The 19,609-nt window shown below is 55.3% G+C and overlaps 4 protein-coding genes across 4 annotated transcripts; 3 read left to right on the top strand and 1 right to left on the bottom strand.

The window, feature by feature from the left end:
• Positions 1-2,018: 2,018 nt before the first annotated feature.
• On the top strand, positions 2,019-2,897 carry SLS55_001370 (uncharacterized protein; the record flags this gene model as incomplete). Its single annotated transcript, XM_066772864.1, has 2 exons — positions 2,019-2,024; positions 2,073-2,897. The coding sequence occupies 2 exons, from the start codon at positions 2,019-2,021 to the stop codon at positions 2,895-2,897; spliced, it is 831 nt and encodes a 276-aa protein (XP_066638143.1).
• Positions 2,898-9,684: 6,787 nt separating this feature from the next.
• On the top strand, positions 9,685-10,209 carry SLS55_001369 (uncharacterized protein; the record flags this gene model as incomplete). Its single annotated transcript, XM_066772863.1, has 2 exons — positions 9,685-9,690; positions 9,760-10,209. The coding sequence occupies 2 exons, from the start codon at positions 9,685-9,687 to the stop codon at positions 10,207-10,209; spliced, it is 456 nt and encodes a 151-aa protein (XP_066638142.1).
• Positions 10,210-11,336: 1,127 nt separating this feature from the next.
• Positions 11,337-12,038, bottom strand: SLS55_001368 (uncharacterized protein; the record flags this gene model as incomplete). Its single annotated transcript, XM_066772862.1, has 1 exon — positions 11,337-12,038. The coding sequence occupies one exon, from the start codon at positions 12,036-12,038 to the stop codon at positions 11,337-11,339; it is 702 nt and encodes a 233-aa protein (XP_066638141.1).
• A 3,682-nt stretch (positions 12,039-15,720) lies between these two features.
• On the top strand, positions 15,721-16,614 carry SLS55_001367 (uncharacterized protein; the record flags this gene model as incomplete). Its single annotated transcript, XM_066772861.1, has 1 exon — positions 15,721-16,614. One exon carries the CDS (start codon positions 15,721-15,723, stop codon positions 16,612-16,614), a length of 894 nt encoding a protein of 297 aa, XP_066638140.1.
• Positions 16,615-19,609: the final 2,995 nt, after the last annotated feature.

Below are 19,609 nucleotides of genomic sequence, written 5' to 3'. Positions count from 1 at the left end.
GGCGCCGATGACTACGTCTGCGGTGAAGCGTTCGCCGTTCTCGGTGGTGATGGTGACGCCGTCGTCGCGCTCCTCGACTTGGGTTACTTTCCTGGACGTAAGGACCTTTTCTTTCTGAGTGATGTGCTGGTAAAGCACTTCGATGACCATGCGCCGCTCAAAGAAGATCATCGGGTAGCCATGGCTACAGAAAAGGTCAGCCGATCAACTGAAGAGCGGGCTCAGAGCAAGTAGGACGAACCGTTGAACCAGGTGGTGATCCAAATGCTTCACGTGTATCAAAACCCGACCGTCCGAGTCTCGGATGATGAAGTTGTCAATGGTGCAATTGACCAGCTTGAGCAGGTCCTCGTAGCAGCCAAGCTGATCCAGGATGCGGAAACCATTGGGCAGGACGGCGATGCTCGCCCCGACTTGCGGCGCGATCTCCGGGTAGGCCTCCAGCACCACAAAGTCGATGCCGCTCTTCTCCAGCGCGAGGGCCAGCGTGAGCCCCGCGATGCTGCCGCCGACGATGGCGACCCGGAAATTGGGGTAACCCATGGCAGGGGATCGGATGTGGGGGAAGAGCGTTGTAGGGGGAGAAAGCGGAGAGCGGTCGGAAATGTAAAGACTTTAAGTTTCGGTGCATGGAGGTGGGCCTGATGTGGAGCCATGATTCTGCAGGGCAAATTGTTCCTGTTGGTTTCTCGGGGAATATCGGCCTTGGTTCTGGGGACAGCAGCCATCACCGAGAGGCCAGAGGTTTGCATCCAATCAGGGAGAGGCTGCTTCGTTTTCAGCAGAGGCTAAAGCGATTGCAGTTAAGTCTGGACTCGTGTCCCTAAACATGTGGAAATGGTGAGCCAGCGACGTGTTTTGAATGACTCGTGATCCTGACAGCCTTGCACGGACGGAAATCAAAAAGGGTGGACCAACAACACTTTGGAAGAGCAAGCTTACAAAAAGTGTGGCCATATCCACTAAGGGCAGAATAAGAGGTTCCTGCAGGCCACGGAATCGTTGCGATCATCAGGTATTCATTCCTGGTATAGGACAGACATCTGCTTACTTTACTGGGGACATTCAAACCGGGACCCCTTTTATGAAGCCAAAGGAGCAGTGCTCCACGATGGAGGTGATGTCAGAGGAAGGTATTAATGGATAAGGCTATGAATAGAAAATACGTATGCCAAGAGGGTGAGACCAAAAATAAGCTTTGCGCGTTAGACCCTTCCCCGCACTCCGTCACGGGCCAAAGTTCCTTCGGATGAGGGCTGGTAAGAAGGGAAGAACATCTACCCCACTAAAGAGACATGTTCGCACTGCGCCTTGCCCTTGGAATGTCGGTGAATGGGAAGACCAAGGGAAGATGGCACTCGGCGAACACTGCTGGTTCCTGCAGAGTCCATCTTTTTTCTTCTTTTTCAGATGGAAAGGTGTTGCGGCGTAAAAGCGACCGTAAGACACGGTGACACAACGGGCCTCATAAACCGAGCAAGTTCCGCCCGGTTCCGTCTGCCCAGATCGACGGGCCTTCTGTCCCCGCACGCACATATGGATACCGTCGCATAATACTCGAAGCCTTCAGAGTGTTGAGAGGCAGATAGCAGATTGGAAATGCTCAAAGGTCACTATCAAAACGGAGGGCTTGTCTCGATAAACGGCTGGACGCGGAGACGGAGGCGGAAGCGAGCTGGGGCGGAAGAGGACGGAGCTCCGGCGGGAGCGGCTCGGACCGGGTCAGCACGGAGGACGATAGACATGGACTATACGCAGCGATAACAGACCGCGTGCAGATACAAGCCGTCTTCTTATATGCCGACGCCCTGCTGATTCCGGCCTTGACCTGGACGTTCGGGAGGAAATAATCCAAAGGAAAAAAACACAAGACACAACACGACCGACCACCACAACTCTTGAAACACATCCGCACCACATCCAGAACCATTACGTCATCTACGGCCATGGGCTCGCTCCCCACCACCGGCGGCTGGCGGCAGCTAGACGTCGGCGTCATCGGCGGCGGCATCGGCGGCATGAGCGTCGCCATCGCTTTGAGGCGGGCCGGGCACCGCGTCTCCATCTACGAGCGCAACGACTTCGCTGGCGAGGTCGGGGCATCCGTGTCGTGCGCCGCCAACGGCACGCGCTGGCTGCACGAGTGGGAGGTCGACGTGGCCAAGGGCGATCCGGTGGTGCTGAAGAAACTGATCAACCGCGACTGGAAGACGGGCGAGCCGGTCAGCGTGTACGACCTGGACGACTACGAGAAGCGGTGGGGCTACGTCTACAACATGTTCCACCGCCAGTACATGCACGCCATGCTGAAGGACGCGGCCGTCGGGCGAGTCGGCAAGGGCGAGCCGGCGACGCTGCACGTCCATCACAAGGTGCGTGTATCTGCAGTCCCCGTTTCCGGGCTTTGGTCTGACAAGCAGCAACAGTGCAAGGACATCGACGTGAGCGCGGGCCGGGTCTCGTTCGACAACGGCAAGACGGCGCAGCACGACCTCATCGTCGGGGCCGACGGCATCGGGTCCGCGGTGCGCGGCCTCATCGGGATCCGGCCGGAGAAGCGGCCGGCCGAGTCGAGCTGCCTGCACGCCAACGTCGCGACCTCGGAGGCGGTGCGGCTCGGCCTCGTCGACTACTCGCGGGACGCGGCGCTGGAGTACTGGGGCGGCCAGGAGGGCAAGTGGGACAAGATCGTGCTGTCGCCCTGCAACGGCGGCAAGCTGCTGTCGTACTACTGCTTCTTCCCCCGCGACAAGGGCGACTACACCGGTCAGGCCTGGGGCGTCGAGGACCGCCCCGTCGAGGAGCTGCTGGCACCGTACCCGGAGCTGAATGAACAGGTCAAGGCTCATCTTGCTATTGGAGTGGATATTCAGCCGTGGCGGCTGTGGATGCAGTGAGTGCTCGCCGTTGTGGCATCTGATCCGGACTCGTAGCTGACAGTGGCAGTGACCCGTATCCGTACATCGCCAAGGGTCCGGTATGCCTTTTGGGAGATGCAGGACACCCCGTAAGTTCATCGTTGATTGACTCACATGCCCGCGCGTTAGAAACTAACGGCGGCCCCACAGATGATGCCCCACCAGAGCCAGGGTGCGTGCATGGCCATCGAGGACGCGGCTGCCCTGGGCATTCTGTTCGACCAAAACCATTTCTCTGGCGATGTCGCTGAGATGCTCTCCATATACGACGAAGTCCGCCTGCCCCGCGCAACCCGGGTGCAGTCCGCTGCAGCAAAGGCTGCTTACAACATCAACGAGCGTATCGGTGCGTTTTCCCAAGCCCCATCACATTGCCGGAGTTTGCTACTGACAGCGACATCAGGTTTCTCAAGCAACACCAACACCGGCACTTACAAGGTCGAGGACGAGAAGGCCAAGTTGACCATCGAGGAGATGAATGCGTACGTGTAGTCCTGCCGCTTTTTAATAATCAACAAGCTAACTCTTCTTTAGTTACGATATGTTCAAGGATATTGATGAGACGATTGCAAGACGGAGAGGTACTTCCTTCACGGAAAAGTGGACAAAAGGTTTGCCATTCGGACTGCAACTTTCGGGTGGCGTCATCGTTGGAGCGGCATGAGGCCGGGTTGTCCGTTATATTAATTCATTCCCCGCAAGCGATCCATGACTGTTACGTAGGCAGTCATTTCGAAGTAGGAGCCGCAGTACGTACCAGAAAGGCCTTTTGGTTGCTTTTCCACTTTCTGGGTTGGATTGGTCTGGTATCAGATTGCGTGGGGAAGGCTTCGCCGCTAGGCGTAGATCTATCTGGCCGTGCAAGGCGAGACATTTCCGCTAAGGCGACCGATTACTCCGTACTCGCATTTCTTGATTGTTTCTTCCCATCATGCGCCTGGATTGAAACCTGCTATAAATAGCTAGAGACCGCTGACAGGATGCTTCACCGGAAACTGTCGCGGACTGGTATAACCTCTGGGGTAAATGCCGCACGGTTAAGATGATTGAATCCGGTACTGTTCGCTACAACATGATTTTCAATTGGTCAGGGATTTCAAGGCGGCTTACGCCGTCAGCCGAGCCTTGTTCACATTTATCGAGTGTTCAGCTCTTCAAGCCTCGCGGCGCTTGACCCCCGCCTGGCTGACATAAATGCAAGCCTCGATGTTTGATTTTTACTGTGCAACGCAGTCATCAGCTCGTGCAATATTGCAAGTACGCCCTGTGGGGTCCAGAATCTAGATATAATTATTCTATGTGCTATTGTGTATATATGTTTCCATCTTTGGTACTAAATCTGACATTCGAGCTCCTGAAGTTCTACTCATCATTCCAAATCTGTGAGGGGTCTTCCACTAGACCCCCAAATGGATTCTCCCTACCAAGGCACGAGGACGCGATACTACGAAATTTACACCGGATTTTGGACGGACTGGAGCAGTGGACCCATATTTGGAGCAACAATCACACTGACTCGACGAGATGGAACCCTACTTGTTGCATTCCTAGCCCTATTCGTCTCCGTCGTTGGCACAAGTTTTTGGAGGATCTCTTGCTTCGCTTTTCACCAACTATGCTCTACGGAGGCAGCCCAAGGCGCCCTTCATCATCAACGCCAGGCCATTCTTCGAAATTCCGCTAACGGTACAAGTGGGCTCTGGAGCTTCCTCAGCATTTTTTGGGCCTGGCGTCGAATATCATCGGTTAGGCAAAGGTGTCGACGTGTCCTACCATTTATCGCCTTTATTTTGTTCTGCGTACTGGGCTTTGCAACAGCTGGCACACTCTCGTCCAAGATATCGACGGCCCTCGGCGACGCAGTGCTCGTGCGAAGTTCAACATGCGGTATTCTCGACTCTGAGAACTATCTTAACATGACGGATTCCGTCCGGTACCTTCTGCCGTTCTATTCACAGATGCTTACCTCGTACGAGAACTACGCCGATGATTGCTACGCCGATGTCTCAGACCTGGGATCCTGCAGTGCATTCATCAAAGCGCATATTCCGACCAAGACCGATACCAATGCGAGCTGTCCTTTTGGCAAAGGCATTTGCAAACTCGAGCACGATAACATCGTATTCGATACCGGGTACTTGGACAGCCACTTCGACTTCGGGATCAACGCTCCACCAATTGAGCGCATCCAGTTTCGACGCGTATCAAGCTGCGCCCCGATAAAGACTGACGGCTATCGAAGAATACACCAACTTCCGGGGTCGACCAAGAGCTATTCTCGCTATTACTACGGCGCATCACGCACGGGGAACAGGCCAACGGCAGACGGTCACTATTCCTACTCATATGAGTATCCAGAAATGGATTGGGATAAATGGCAGCCTGGACAGGACGTGATCACCGCTCGCGCTGATTACACGATCCGGTAAGCTGATTGGTCTTCCATTTGACATGCTTCGAGCTTGGCACTGACACTATGCAAAGTGGAATCCACGCGTTTGTTTTGAACGGATCATACATGAATTTCGATTACTCCACCCTGGATCCAATTCCAGTTCTCCGAAGGATGGATTCAGATTTGCATATGTATTTTCTTTCAGCAAACATGATTGCGTACAGCGACAAAGTCGATGACCCGTGGTACTCAGCTCATTTGAACACGATCAAGACGAACGTCACTTATGGCCAGCAAACATCCAAGGATTACTACGCACAGGACGAGCCGGTATCTGTTCTAGCGTGCTATGTGTCAGAGCAGTATTGCAACCCCAATCTACCCTCGGACGTGCGGTGTGCGCCAATGGGTGGGACATAAGAATCGGCCGCGTTGGCTGATGGAATTTGGCAAAACGAGAAGCACCACAGGATCTTCCAGTGGATCAGCGGCATCATCACTGCTTACAGTGTGACTCTGGATGTAATCCCTGGCATCCTTGGAGACGCTGCTTTGACGGCTAGACACAGGTTCCAAAACGGGCGTTCCGGCCCTCTTCCTAACAACCAGTGGCAATTAGAAGTAGAGCATTGGCACAGGACATCACTAATCGCCACCCAAGGCACCATAGCTGATGCTGCCAAAGGAATCTCGGATATGAATCTACTACCGTGGTTAAAGCGGCCAAGCAACGTAGAGGAGAAACACCTTTGCAACAACCAGGTGCGTGTATAACCTCGCACCAGATCCCGATATACTAATCTTTAACGTAGAAGATCCGCAACGCCGAATACTTCAACTTCTCCGTCTTCGGTCTGTCATTCACTCTCGCACTCGGAAGTCTCGTCATCTTCTTGTCATACACGGTGGAACCTCTCCTTGGCTGGCTACAGAGACGTCGCAACTGGGACAGCTACGCGAGGCTCGAATGGATAACCAACGAGACGCTGCAGCTGCAACGACTGGCGCACGAAGAAGCCGGGCTTGAAACGTGGGAGGGATGTGCGGACAACGTCCCCGTGACTCGGCACGGGGAAAGGTTGGCTGTGCTCGACCTGCATGATCCCGAGCATCCGCGGCTGAAGGTGCCCCCTCGGACCTTTGCGGGGGTCTGATCTCGAGAAACAAGGAAGAATAAGGCCCGAGACAGAGAAATGGCAAAGCAGTTGCAGCGCCAAGAGACACCTAGCCGGTAAAAGACCATCATTTCATGCACCAAACTGCAGAGGGTGGGCGCATTCACTTGGCAGTTACATTCGTCTTGATTTCTTTACAAGATATAACTGCGTCACTCATACTTCCTACCTCAGCTTAAAGAACACTGACCTGTCTACACCGAGAAGTCCAAATTTCTTAAAACCTCCACAGCTTTCTAACAGCATGCTCGGGATATTTTCTCGGTAGAAGAGCCGGCCGGTGTGAAGAGGTTCGCGGCGGACATCCAATAATTTGCATATTTGGTCAGAACCATTAAAAAAACCGAGAAGACCAGACCAGATCGCCGAAATCGACATTCGAGGAGGCATGTCCGCCCTCCCACTTCCCCGAAGCTTTGACCAGCAAGTCACCGTTGCGTGCGAAGATTACAGGGATAGATGTCGCGTGATTTTCCTCCATCGAGCGAATAGCCAACTTTTCCAAGTACTCGACGGCTTCACCAACTGTAGTTCCAAAAACAATACATGTCAGCTGATGATACCGTGCTTCGTCAGTGATGTCCCAATTCCAACCATTGACTGAGCTGTCGTCACTAGTCCTTCAGGGTTGCAGATCTGATCGACCTTTTAGAGGACTATCATGTATGATTTCCTTGATTCGCCTCGGATACTTCACCGAGGGTGTCGACGTCTGCTTCCATAGACCTTTGCAATGTTGTTTTAGCCCGCCGAGACGCGTAAGCTATGGTTCAATAGTCTTCAGTGATTGATGCACGTGGACGCTCGCGTCGAGGATGTTCGTGTCAAAGCTCGGGCAGAGGGAGACCACTTGAGCTCGGCACGAAAGCTTAGAAGTGGGCCTCGATCGGCTAACAGAATGGCAGAGCATGCGTTTGATCAGCATCGGGTAAAGTTAAGCGGACGGCGAGTGGAGGTCCACCCTCTCCGGGTGCCTTCGGCGCGTGGGCGCTGCAGTTCGATCGATTTCCTTTCGTCCACAGCATACATAGCCGGGAAACCGAAGTATGAATAGACTTTCTTAGTTCGTTGCTGATCCGTTAAGTCGCACTGTTGGGCCGCCGCTTCGTTGTACTATGTATTGGGGCTAGATAGGTAGTCTCGGTGGAATCTCAACGTCGGTGCTCGTACCTTATAAGCGAGGATCAGCGCGAAAAGGAGAGCAAGGCGACATGGCTTTGTGGGACAACGGGCGTAGACCCTCGAAAAGCTGATGCAGTCGGCGGGGATGAACGGCTGCAGCTCCGTGGTCTGGGGTAGAGAAGCCGGCCGGGCTCTGTATAACAGGTGAACAGGTTTTGTATGAGCAGCCAAGAATCATACACAGATCGTCAATGCTGAAACAAGTGGGCCAGTTCGTGGCAAGTCCCAGCAGGGCAGCATGAACGTGCTCCACTTCCGAGATTTCGTTACAGCTTGAATGAGAGGCCACAGCCAGCGAGGAAAAAGGGGTTCGGTGAGTCGGTTGAACTGGTTGGTTGCCACCAGCTGTCGAGCAGCATGGATCGAGATGCTGTCGCCGTTACCGGGCTGGGGGCAAGCCGGAAATGGGAATAAGCAGTGCGCGGACTCTCAGCTGGAAGGCGGGCCGCAGCACTCGGCCCGATCAGAGTTCGTCACCTCAGGCTGCACAGACTGGCAGTTGTTGTTGGTCATTTCAATATTCCCGACGTGCATATTTCCGGACGCATCCCCGGACGCTTCGTGTCGATCTGAAAATCATTGATACACGGGGTGGGGTAGTTGATCTCATGATCACGAGGCGAGAGGCGAGCTTATCGCAATCTTGCATAAGGTATCGGCAGTTCAATGTAGGTGGGTAATGTCGCAGTAGCCGCCGTCACTGGGTTTCGGATTTGCCAGTCGGAGGTTTTTGCAGTCGGGATTATGACCACTAATATACAGGAAACGGATGATGCCATTCCTGAACGCGTGAGAATCCTACATGATTTGCCCCCGTAGGCGTTGGCTCTGGTCGGGCCGTCGTTAGAGTACTAGTGGGTGCGCGTAATGGCCCCAAATTAGCCCTGCCGAATTTTCCGGCTTCTCTTCCAGCCAATCACCGCGCATAGCTTGACAAAGGTGGCTCTGAATCGCGGAACCACGCCCAGCTTGATCTCCAGGGCCGAGCCTCAAGGCGAACGTCGGGCCCGAACAGGAAGCACAACCGTCTGCCAGGTCGTGAACGTGTCCGAGCGCCGGGATATCCGCCCGCCTCGAGGCGATAGTAAGACCGTACCCAGACCCTCTCTGTCTCGGCCCAGGCCCACAACATCCCCGAACACTGTCCGGGTCACTTCTCCATCATGGACCCTCTGCTTTTCTCAAAAACCCCTGCCCGGCGTCTGGGTTGTGCTTCTGGCCAAGGTCCACTTCGCTCTTTTTAACTTTGCCAACCCCTCCGCCTTGCATGCACGGCGCCCCATCTTTTGCACACCACCCGCAACCATGTCTGAGGCTTCGCAGACGGACATCAAAATCGCCTGTGTGGCGGCAGGCTTCACCATCGGCTTCGGCTACCTGACGGCATGGGACGCATGGAAAGTCACGAGCTCGATGCGCGATCCGCTGCGCAACCTGTTCGTGTGGATGGTGTGGTCCGAACTGGTCGTCAATGCCGCCATGGGCATCATTGCCTGGCTGTTCCTGCTCGGCTACATCGAGTCGGCCTTTGGCGCCTTCTTCTCAATCGGTAAGCAATGGCTCGCCTTCCGCCAGGCCATCGTCTTCGCTGACCCTCGTCCAGTCATTCTTTGGGTCGTTGAGATCCAGTTCATCCTCCAGATCATCATTAACCGCATCGCCATCATCACGACCGACAAGAAACTGCTCAGGAAGATCCGCATCACGACAATCTGCTTCACCACCTGCATCAACATCTCCGTCTTCTGCATCTTCATCCCCGCCCACCTCGGCATCAACGATACTTTCGTTCAAATTAACAACATCTGGGACAAGGTACCGCCAGCCACGCCATCTCCCACCGCACAGCAACTAACCCGCACCCCAGATCACCAAAGTCCTAATCGGCGCCAACGACGCCGTCCTCAACTGGTTCTTCATCGCCCAAGTCAAGAAGCGGCTCGTAGCCAACGGCCTCCAAAAATACAACCGCCTCGCCGCCTTCAACACGCGCATCGCCCTGATCTCCGTCGGCATGGACGTAAGCCGCCCACCACCACCACCACCACCCATCCCCCACCCTCTTAGCTGACGTTCCCCCTCCCCCCAGTTCCTCATCATCGGCACCATGTTCCTCAAAAACGGCGCCGTCTTCATCCAATTCCACCCGGTCGCCTACATCGTCAAGCTCAAGATCGAGCTATCCATGGCGAACCTGATCCGGCGCATCGCGCAGGAAGCCGTGCACGACATCAGCGGCGGCAGCGAGGAAGCGGGCAACGGGCACCACTCCAGCCTGGTGCGCGACCGCCGCGAGTTCGGGGTCCCCGGCGCCAAGGACCACGTCGACAACCCGATGAAGTCGGGGACCGACCACGCTCTCCAGGACCTCGGACATATCACGCAGAAGAGGGAGTTTACGGTCGAGGTGGAGAGCGCGAACCCCGACCCGGGGAAGATGGGCGGGCAGGGGCATGGGGGGAGGAGTAGTAGTGCGTCGTCGACGAATGACTTTTCGAAGCATGATGGCGCGTCGGATGAGACGCCGTTGCATTGGTAGATGGGAGATGGAGGAGGGGGAGGCAGATGCGGATGGTGATGGTGATGGAAGGACAGGAGGATATATGGCGATACCCCACACATCATTTTTTTTTCTCTTTGTAATACCCCAAAAATTCTCTTCTGGGGCAGGATGCCCGACGTTTTACCTGAGCACGCCTTTGACGAGGACAGAGCACGAAGGATAGTCTTTTCAATATGTCACGACTTATGCTTAAATAAGCAATACCATTTATCATCTATGAAGCAATACAACGGTATGTCCTCGACACCGCCGTCCTTTATCATACGCGGATAGTGGCGTTGTAGCCCTCAGCGAATCTCGAAGTCTACTAAACTCTTACTATCTCCTACCCGGCTAACACCTATTACCCAAGCGTCCCCAAGAAAACTAAAAGCCTTGTCATTCTCACGACTTCTTAGCACTACTGCATTTGAGCAGCCAGCAAGCAGTGCCACCACATCGCCAGCCTCCGAGAAGTCCGGTGCAACGACCAAGCGACCATCATCCATCTCGCATATCGTTCGTCCGATGAGGAGATACTCCAGCAAATCCCAAAACTGCTCCAGCTCTTGGAAACGCTCCTCTTCCGGCAGTGGTCCCGCTCGGTTCCGCCATCGCTCAGGCAGCACCACCAATGCCTTTGCGCGAAAAACATCAGCGAACACGATCAGGAACAACTCGAGATGCCTCGTCCAAAGCGGGTCCGACGCAGGCAGCCGAGCAAGCGCGTCGTGGAACAACTGGCCGTTTTCGAACTCGGCCCGGAAGAGCCACCATCGTCGCCGCGGGGACGCCGACGCGCCTTCGCCCGCCGATGCCGTCACCGGCATCGTGTCCGCATCGGCATGTGCATCTGCGGCGATGACACGGCCGACCTCGAGCTTTGTGAGGGAAACGTGCCCGAGGACTCGCCCCCGGACAAACAGCTTGTCGGATCCCGGCGGGATGGATACGTCGCCTTTGTGGAGGGGGAGCGGCGATTCGAGTGTCTGTCGATTGAGGTGGAACACGCCCGCGCGCTCTGGTCGGCCCCAGTCGGGCGCCCACGACGAAGAGCGAGGCAGCCAGATGCTGTGCTGCGAGTGCAGCATCAGATCGAAGGAATTCGTCGCATCCACGAAGCCTCAAACGGTGTTGCGGTAATGCTCTTCCGGAGCGTCTTCGTATCTGGAGGCGAACGACTTGCGGAAGTCCTTGCCGGCGATGCCCAGAAGTGAGAATGCGCGGTCGTGTGGCATCTTGCACAGGCGTGCCCGGGTGGACCAGAAAGACCAAGACACTTGTTCCGCTGATGGGTGCCCGTTGCTGGCGGTTCGCGCGTCCCTTTCGAGGATCATGCGTCGACAGTACTCTAGGTTCAGCGCGTTGTTGATCGCGTCGCTCGGCCAGTCGGCCTCCAGGCTTGGATCCTCCGCAATCGATCTTTTCACAACGTCGGTGTAGAGGATGAATGCTGGGTGGATTCTCCTGGTTATTTGCAGAGCGGCTTTCACCTGGGAGAAGGTGACGATTTCTTTGCCGCACTGCATATTCAGTGCGCGTGCTAGACCCATCTCTTGTACAATCCAGGCGCGGTACCACCAAGGCTGTCTCAAGAACTTGTAGAATGCGACTAACGATGCGATATCCGTGAGGCTCAGTGGAGCAGTTGAGAGAAAGCGTAACGGCCAGTTCTTGAGCGCAACCACGTCGGAAATTTGGTCTTCCTTGCCCTTCTCGACTGGTGCGTGGACATTGCGGATGTACTGCATCGCCAGGTCAGTTTCACTGGTAGGGTCTCCCAACCAGACGATGACCCTCCGTGCTTGAGAGTATATCTCATGCATTTTAGGTATTTGAGACATCTTCTCTTCGTCATTCCTCTGATTGATGCATATCGCGTCGACCCATATTGATCTTTGTGCATCGGGATTGCGGACGTAGCGCAAGATTGACTCCAGGCTGGGTGAGACCCTGAAGGAGATTCCATTCAAGGAGATTGGTACGGTCGGTGGTTGAGAGCCCCAGCAATATGATAAGGCTTCGAAGTCGAACGGGCCGCCCAAAGATGCTGCGTTGCTTTGACCATTGGCATCTCCATGAAGATGTGCGGAGATGCCATCGACACTTTCGCTTGCGCGTAGCTCAACGTGGGAAACGACAAGCTTGATGGAGGATTGAAATGCATCAGGCTCGATAGTGATCAGTCTGATTTCATGCTCTTTCAAAGTCCTGTATGGAAAGGATGAGAATTAAGTATCCATTGTGATGGACATGTGTCTCTCGAAATCAATCGATCATGATAATATTTATATGGGGCCGCTGGGAGAATACCAGCCCTAGAGAGACGCTTCTTGAGCCAATGCAACCGATACATTTTGGAAACAGTCCTTTGCCTTGCGAAGAATTGGCCAGTCGCAAACAGATTAACAACTACAGTGGCCTCTCTCCACGATAATGACGCCTTGTAGGATTCTCGACTTCACTTCTCCCACCAATGACGTGTTTATCTCTCACAGCGGCGCCAGAGGGAGACCACGTGGTGCCTCTCTAGTGGTTTGATCAGGCTTATTCGCTAGGGACGAGGCTTATTCATAGGCAGCAAGGCTGATTCACAGATAACGTGGCTTGTTAGCACGCAACAAGGCTGGCCTGTCAGATTATACCAGTGGAAGAAACTTCACGAATCACCGTGTTGGGTGTCAGCCACTCAGCAACCTTGACCTTTGGCGAAAATTTTGCACTTGGCCGAAGATCGGTGCCACTCGATACTGGCACCTGGCAACCCATCGATGCCACGCCATTTCGTCCGGGCATGGCGAGACCGCGGGTGGAGAGCTCTCGATCAGAAAGCCATTTCCAGCTTGGGGCGCATGCATGGAAGAACATCAAGGCTGCGCCGGTATCTGAGAGCGGATTTCGAGATTGCCGCGCACGGCAGGCAGCGTCAACGCCGCTTTGTCATCCGGGTCGCCTGTGCGAGCCGCAAGAATCGGATGCTGTAAATCACATCTGGATTAATCGGGCTAAAGACAGCGATACGATGCGGGGTTCTGGGAAAGTACGCCTTGGTTACACGAAAACCAAGGAACGACCTTGATCAGCCTTGTACCCCAGCTGTTGCCTGTCACGGAAGGAACCTCTAGTTCCTTAAGGATTGTTCTACTTCCTGGCAAACCTTAGCGGAGCACACTGACCAGTGGAATCGTGATTTCTAGTTAGAGCCATCACTTACGGGGACCGAGTAAAGCACCATCGTTAAGAACTATCTCAGTACAGGCTCGGTTAAGCCACTAAATCTTGTTCATGTTGCTATTATTAGTTGGCATGGACTTCAATCACCCAGTGTGATCACTTGGTGGAGTTGTTACCGGAGGCCTAGAGCTAAGGAAAAGCAAGGGAGGTATCCGTGTAATGTGGTTGGCGGCGGGGCTAGAGGAGAACACCCCTTGCGGAACAGGATCCATAGCCTTCCCCGTAGTGAAAACCGGATTTTTTTGATCACGTCTAAAGCCGCGATGGCCCAGATCTATTGAATATAATAATAGAATGAGCTGAAAAGTTGTGCCTTTCTGCAGACTGCGGCATGGGCTGGGACAGCGTTACTGTTCTCGCGGGATACACAACCACAGCCTGACCATCGGGATAAACGAGACCATGTCACTGCTAAAATAGTAGGAACCAAGCCAGCACATAGCTGGCATTGAGCCGCCTGTTTGATAAGTTGGCTTTGCAGGCCGAAGTATGGGCAGCGGCAGAGAAGGTACCCGTAAAACACACAGTAAGGTCTCTGTACGTGATTACCCGCAGTTGCACGTATACAAGAAATAAATTGCAGCTTCTTAACTTTTCGTGAGCGTCCAAGACCGCTTCCGGCCCCGCCCTCCGATTTTAGTCACGTCGCACAAGTGGAGCTAAAAATATACATGGGATTTCAGCCATACCATACGCAGTAAGCGCGTGAGCCCATTCTTAGCCGTGCCGTTGACCTTATATCGACCGGTTCTGGTCAGGCTTCTTGTTATTCCCCTCAGACTTGCGACAACTTCCGGCTTCCTCGCCAGATTACTCCTTGCTGACTCGCAGGCGGATGTAGAGTCATACATTTCGACTATCATGTATCATCCAAGGAAGTCACGTGCCAATGAGATGCAATCCGTGTCTTACAGCTCACTTGAAGAGCCGTTCCTCGCAGGGCCAAATGGTATGTCAGGACCAATCACACATAATCAGGCTAACGAGTGAGCGGCTGGCAGATTCACATTCAAAGCCCCAGAATGAGCATGGTGTCAAGTGGCCAACATCACCAAAATCTCTCAAAGAGGCTTCACCGTCTACTGCAATGCGTCTGCTACCGAATGTTCTTCTGCTGTTAATCCCCTTGGGCTTCTATGGTATGCTCGACCTGAATGTTCTCACGACTTACAAAGATAACGATGGCCATAGCCTTAGGCATCTTCATCCTCAGGTTGAACGGGCAACCTGCGAAACCTCAACACGATGCTGGCGATAGGGTGATACAAGCGATGAAAATTGCTTCAACATTGTGGCCCATCTTATTCGCCGCGGTAGTGGGCTCCATGCTCAAAGTCATTACGTTATATCATGCCGAAAGAGGAACAAAGCTTGGGGTAGGCGTTATCCTCCTCCTACGTAAATATCAAAATCGAGCTCACAACCAAGTAGACCCTCGAAGTCCTCACAACCAGTCAAACCCTCGTCAGCACCTTCCGTGGGTGTTTCAGCCATCGTATTATCGGTATCTGGACGGCTATCCTTCTCGCTATTTGGAGCCTAAGCCCTGCCGGCGGACAAGCAGTACTTCGATCCATGGAGCCCGAAGTTCACAAACGAACCCAAGAGCATCCCCTGAAATATTATCCATCCGCTAGCCTCTTTGTTAACATGGCGGCTTCACCATTCATAGGATCCTCTGGCGCCACTTGGGCCAAGGGCAGGTTACACCGGGCAGTTGATGCGGCCATTTCTTCTCTTGATGCTACAGTCTTGTTTTCGAAAGGCACTAGTCCAGGCTTCGATTCTGCAGTCAACAGATTGGGAGGGGAAGAGCAGGCTGCCCAGTCTGCACAGGCCGACCCTTGGGGGAATGTTCGCATCCCATTTCTCCACCTGATTCCCGGCTACCGTGATGATGATAGAGGAAATTGGCTTGAGGTGTCTCCAACTGACATAGCCCCATACTCGTCTCTGATCGGACACACGCTCCGCGGAGTACCGCAATCCTCTGTTGGCAATATCAGCCTATCTCTACAAACTGTCTATCAAACCTTATCGGTAAGTCTCCAGAAGTCTTTGGGGGTCCATGCAAACGTGTGAGTTAATGGTTCTGAGTAGTGTTCACCCTGGTTCAACGGAACACAATGGCTCCAAACCAACCCAGGCCGGCTTAGCATGCATAAACGGACCAACAGCTCTATTCTCTACGAGAATCCATTGAGTGGCGACAACGCCAATATATTCCTCGATATTTTAACCCAGAAGAATCACTCTGAGCCTATCCCATTTAGCATGCCCTCGAATGACGTCGAGAAGGCCACTCTGGTGTTCGGCACCCGAGGCGGCACCACGACAGGATCATACTCTGAAATCAGAATGACACACTGCGAGGTCTCTGCCACGTACGTGGAGACTGAAATCGAATGCATTCGCGCCTCAGCCGGTGGAGCTTTGCGCTGCGCCGCATCCAGAATTCGAGAAGCGCCAGGTATGCCGCATTCCAATTGGAGTTCATTGAATATCCAACGCTCCTTCACCGGAAACTACCTTTCGTATATCCCAGACACCATCCAGTCGGCCCATCGCGTCACGCCGTCAGGTCTCGAATCGTACTTGCAAGACCCCCCAACGTCTTTCAGCGACGGCACCATGGATATCCACGACTTCGGCAACATCTCCATGGACGTTTTCCAGGCTCGCCTCGCTCTGATCGTCAACACATTCTACCACGCCTCCCTGAACACCAGCAACTTCCTCGGCGCCGACGGTGTCGGCTTGTACCATGTGCCTTGGAACTACGCAAACCAATACGGAAACACGTCCGGCACGTGGACGGAATTCACTCCCCCGCGGTACGAGGTCAAATTCGGCTGGTTCGCCCTCTACCTCGCGGGCACGACCTTCCTTGCCATTTGCGCCATCGTCACGGTCGTCATGACCGTTCTGACCAGAGCCCCAGACCTGTTTGGCGGCGTTTCGTCCCTGACGAGGGACTCGGCCTTTGTCACAGGCGTGCCTGATGGAGGGAGCTCGCTCTCGGGATCGGAACGCGCCAGGCTCCTTAAGGACCTTTGGGTGAAGATTCAGGATGTTAAGCCTGAGCGAGAAGTGGGGCGGATTGCGTTCAGTGATCGGAAAGAGTTGGAGGGGACGGCTCGGCTGCGTTGGGATAGGAAGTACGAATGACGCAATCGTATCTGACAGGGAGGGACATAAATTCCCATCTCGAAGTACCACATTAGAGCGATTTCGCAAGAGTTGAACCAGGGGTGGTTTAAGGGATAGTTGGCGGCGGATAGGGTGCGATAATATAACCTCTACTATAGGGCGTATGCTATGCTAGCTGGTACTAAGAATTAATACACCTAATTATAGCCTTAGAAAATTTTACGGGTTAGCTAAAGACTCTTACTATATCTAGATAGCTATACTAATAAGTTAAATAGGGTGGTATATCTATTGCACCACCCTATTTAACTTAGTACGCTAAGTCACGCTAGGAAACTTTGAATGCCAACGTCAACTGAACCCCATCTGGCACACGCCATGCACAACGCAGCTCTCAAATGCGGTAGGAAAATAGCGTCCCCATCGCGCATCGTTTCCGCACGCCTCTAAGCCGCTTCACAGCAGCTCCGCCTTCCCAGTAAGTATCCCAGATGCGCAAACCGGCGACGAACGACGACGACAGAGCGACGTGGGCGCCTTGCCCGATGAGGAAAGCTGAAGCAGAATAACCGACCAATCACGCACTTTTGCGCCGGTGCCTCCCCATAAGATACCATGACTGTTTGCGATCGGCAGGGAAGAAAATGCGGGAGTATGTAACCTCCAACCTCGCAACCCTCGGAATCCAGATGCAGAGGGCTTGACCTAGACGCGAGACACCTTCTCCTCGGCCATGGCGGAATCAACGACGCGAGCCTCAGACCCGACGACCACCCGCGCGCAACAACAGCAACAGCAACAGCCATGGCAGCTCAAAGCCGCCACGAAGCGTGAGCAACGCCAGTCCGCCCATCCCGGCGGCGAGGCGTGGCGTGGCGTGGCGTGGCGTGACGCGGCATCTCCTCCGCCTCCAAAGAAGAAGACCGCGTCAACGCTCGCAGCCAGGCAGCGCGACGAAGACGACCAGCCCAGCCCAGCACGACCGACCTCGTCGCCGTCGCCGCCCTCGCCAAAAGCGGCATTGCGTCCCCACCGCCCACGAACCGGGCCATCACCGAGTCGTCGCCGCCATGCGCATCCCGGTCTCCCACCACCTCGGCGAGCAGCACAGCACAGCGGGGGGGCTCTCTCATCGCCTCAGCCGTACGTGGCGGTCAACGTACAGCAAAAACGCGCCGGCGATGCGTGGGGGGCCGGGCCCGGCCCGGCCCGCAGCACAACCAACCAACCAACCAACCAACCAACCTCCCGGCCATGCATCAAGATGCGCGACGTTCCGGCCATGCATCAAGATGCGCGACGTTCCGGCCGGGCTTCCAGCTGCCGCCGCCATTCCCGCATGACGGCAAAAGCGTCGCGGGACCCGGACGACGGCAGCTCGACGCCTCTCCGCAACTGCCCGCCAAAACACGCCCAGCGCCCCCATCCCCGGCGGGCGTGAAGCAGGAGGACGTCCAGGCCATCATCCACCGGGGGGTGCGAAGATGGCGACGGGGGAGCCAGGTCGGCAGTGTCGGAAAACGGAGCATCCCCACACGCGCGATTCGCCTCCCACGCGGCGTCGACGACGCGAATCGCCCTCCTCACGAAACCGCTGTAGCGCACGCGCCAGAGGTTGAGGAAGACGGCCTTCAACGCCTTGATGTGTTCCGCGCGAGTCGTCGCGCAGCCGATGACCAGCAGCGGCCAGCAGTTGCTCTCGGTGAAGGGGAAGGTCGGATCGGGACCGAAGCAGCGCGTCTCGTCGAGGAGGACGGGGCGGAAGGGCGGGGTGTGGAACAGGGCGTGGGCCGCGTCGGCGCGCTTCTGGATGTCGGGGGTGTCGGCGCGGGTGGTTTGGGGACGCGTGATCTTGAGGAGGAGCATCTCCAGGGCGAGGAGGTACAGCGCCGGGATGCAGTGGACTTCGAGCTCCAGGGTCGGATCGGGCTCGTCGTCGTGTGAGGCCGCGATGCGCGAGAGGAACGAGGCCAGGCGGAGATTGGCCTCGCGGATTTCGGACAGGTAGCCTGCGGCTTGAGCCATGAGGGCGTCGTTGAGCGGTACGGAGCGGCTCAGGCGAGTGGTCTCGAGGATGAGGGTGAACAGGTGGGGGATGGAGCCCAGTAGAGGTGACTCGGTCCACTCGGCGGCACCTGGGGACGGACTCGTGGAGAGGTACTGTTGCAGCTGAGCCCAGTCGCGCTCGGTGGGGAGAGATTCGGCGAATAGAGCGCGGGTGGAGAGATGGTACATGGCGGACTCGGCATGGATTCTGAGGAAGATGGAGTTGGCGTCTCGCCGCTGTTTCAACTCGCCCATGCGCGCCTTCAAGATCTGCGAGGACGTGTTGAAGTGAAGCATGTGGTGGCTGAAGTTGTCGGAGCGTAGTTCCTCGTAGAGACCGAGGAAGGTGATTGTTGACAGGAGCGAGTCGTCGTCAGGCGACATTGAGCTCATGTTCTTCCGCAAGTCTCGCACGGCTTTGGCGTAGTAGGGCACGGCGGGATCGCCGTTTTTGGACTGCAGCCATGACAGGTGGTGGCTGGACAAAGCCAGGAGTGCATTCATGAGCCAAGGGCAGGAGTAGGCAATGGAATACAGCGGAGTCTGGTCGAAGTAGGCGGGATGGACATGTTTGCGCATCAACGAGGGAAGGATTTTGGTTTTGAAGAATGAGAACAGCGATTGGTCATGGGTAGAGGCGAAGGGTGAGAGGCCGGATAGCTGCTTGGGAGGGGGAGCGAGTGAATTTGGGGATTGACGTGCAACGACGTGGGAGCTAAACCGGCGGTCGACAAGCTGGTGGTCGGCGTCTTCCCAGCTGCAGTCGAGTTCCAGGCGTTCGCAAGTCTGGCAGAGTGGCTGGCGTTCATCGCACTTCTTCCGCCTCTTGCGGCAGGTGAGGCAGCCGGTTTTGGTGCGCAGGCGGGGTGGAGGGCGACGACGCGGCCGAGGCTGGCTGGTGCTGCAGGACACAGGCGCGTCGCCCGAGCCCTGCGCCCCGCTCATCAGGTCGTGCTGATGATTGCGA

Source organism: Diplodia seriata (assembly GCF_021436955.1).
Source record: "Diplodia seriata strain FDS-637 chromosome Unknown scaffold_1, whole genome shotgun sequence".
NCBI lineage: Eukaryota > Fungi > Ascomycota > Dothideomycetes > Botryosphaeriales > Botryosphaeriaceae > Diplodia > Diplodia seriata.
The sequence above is the reverse complement of the archived record's forward strand: the minus strand, read 5'-3'. Positions and strand labels throughout refer to the sequence as shown.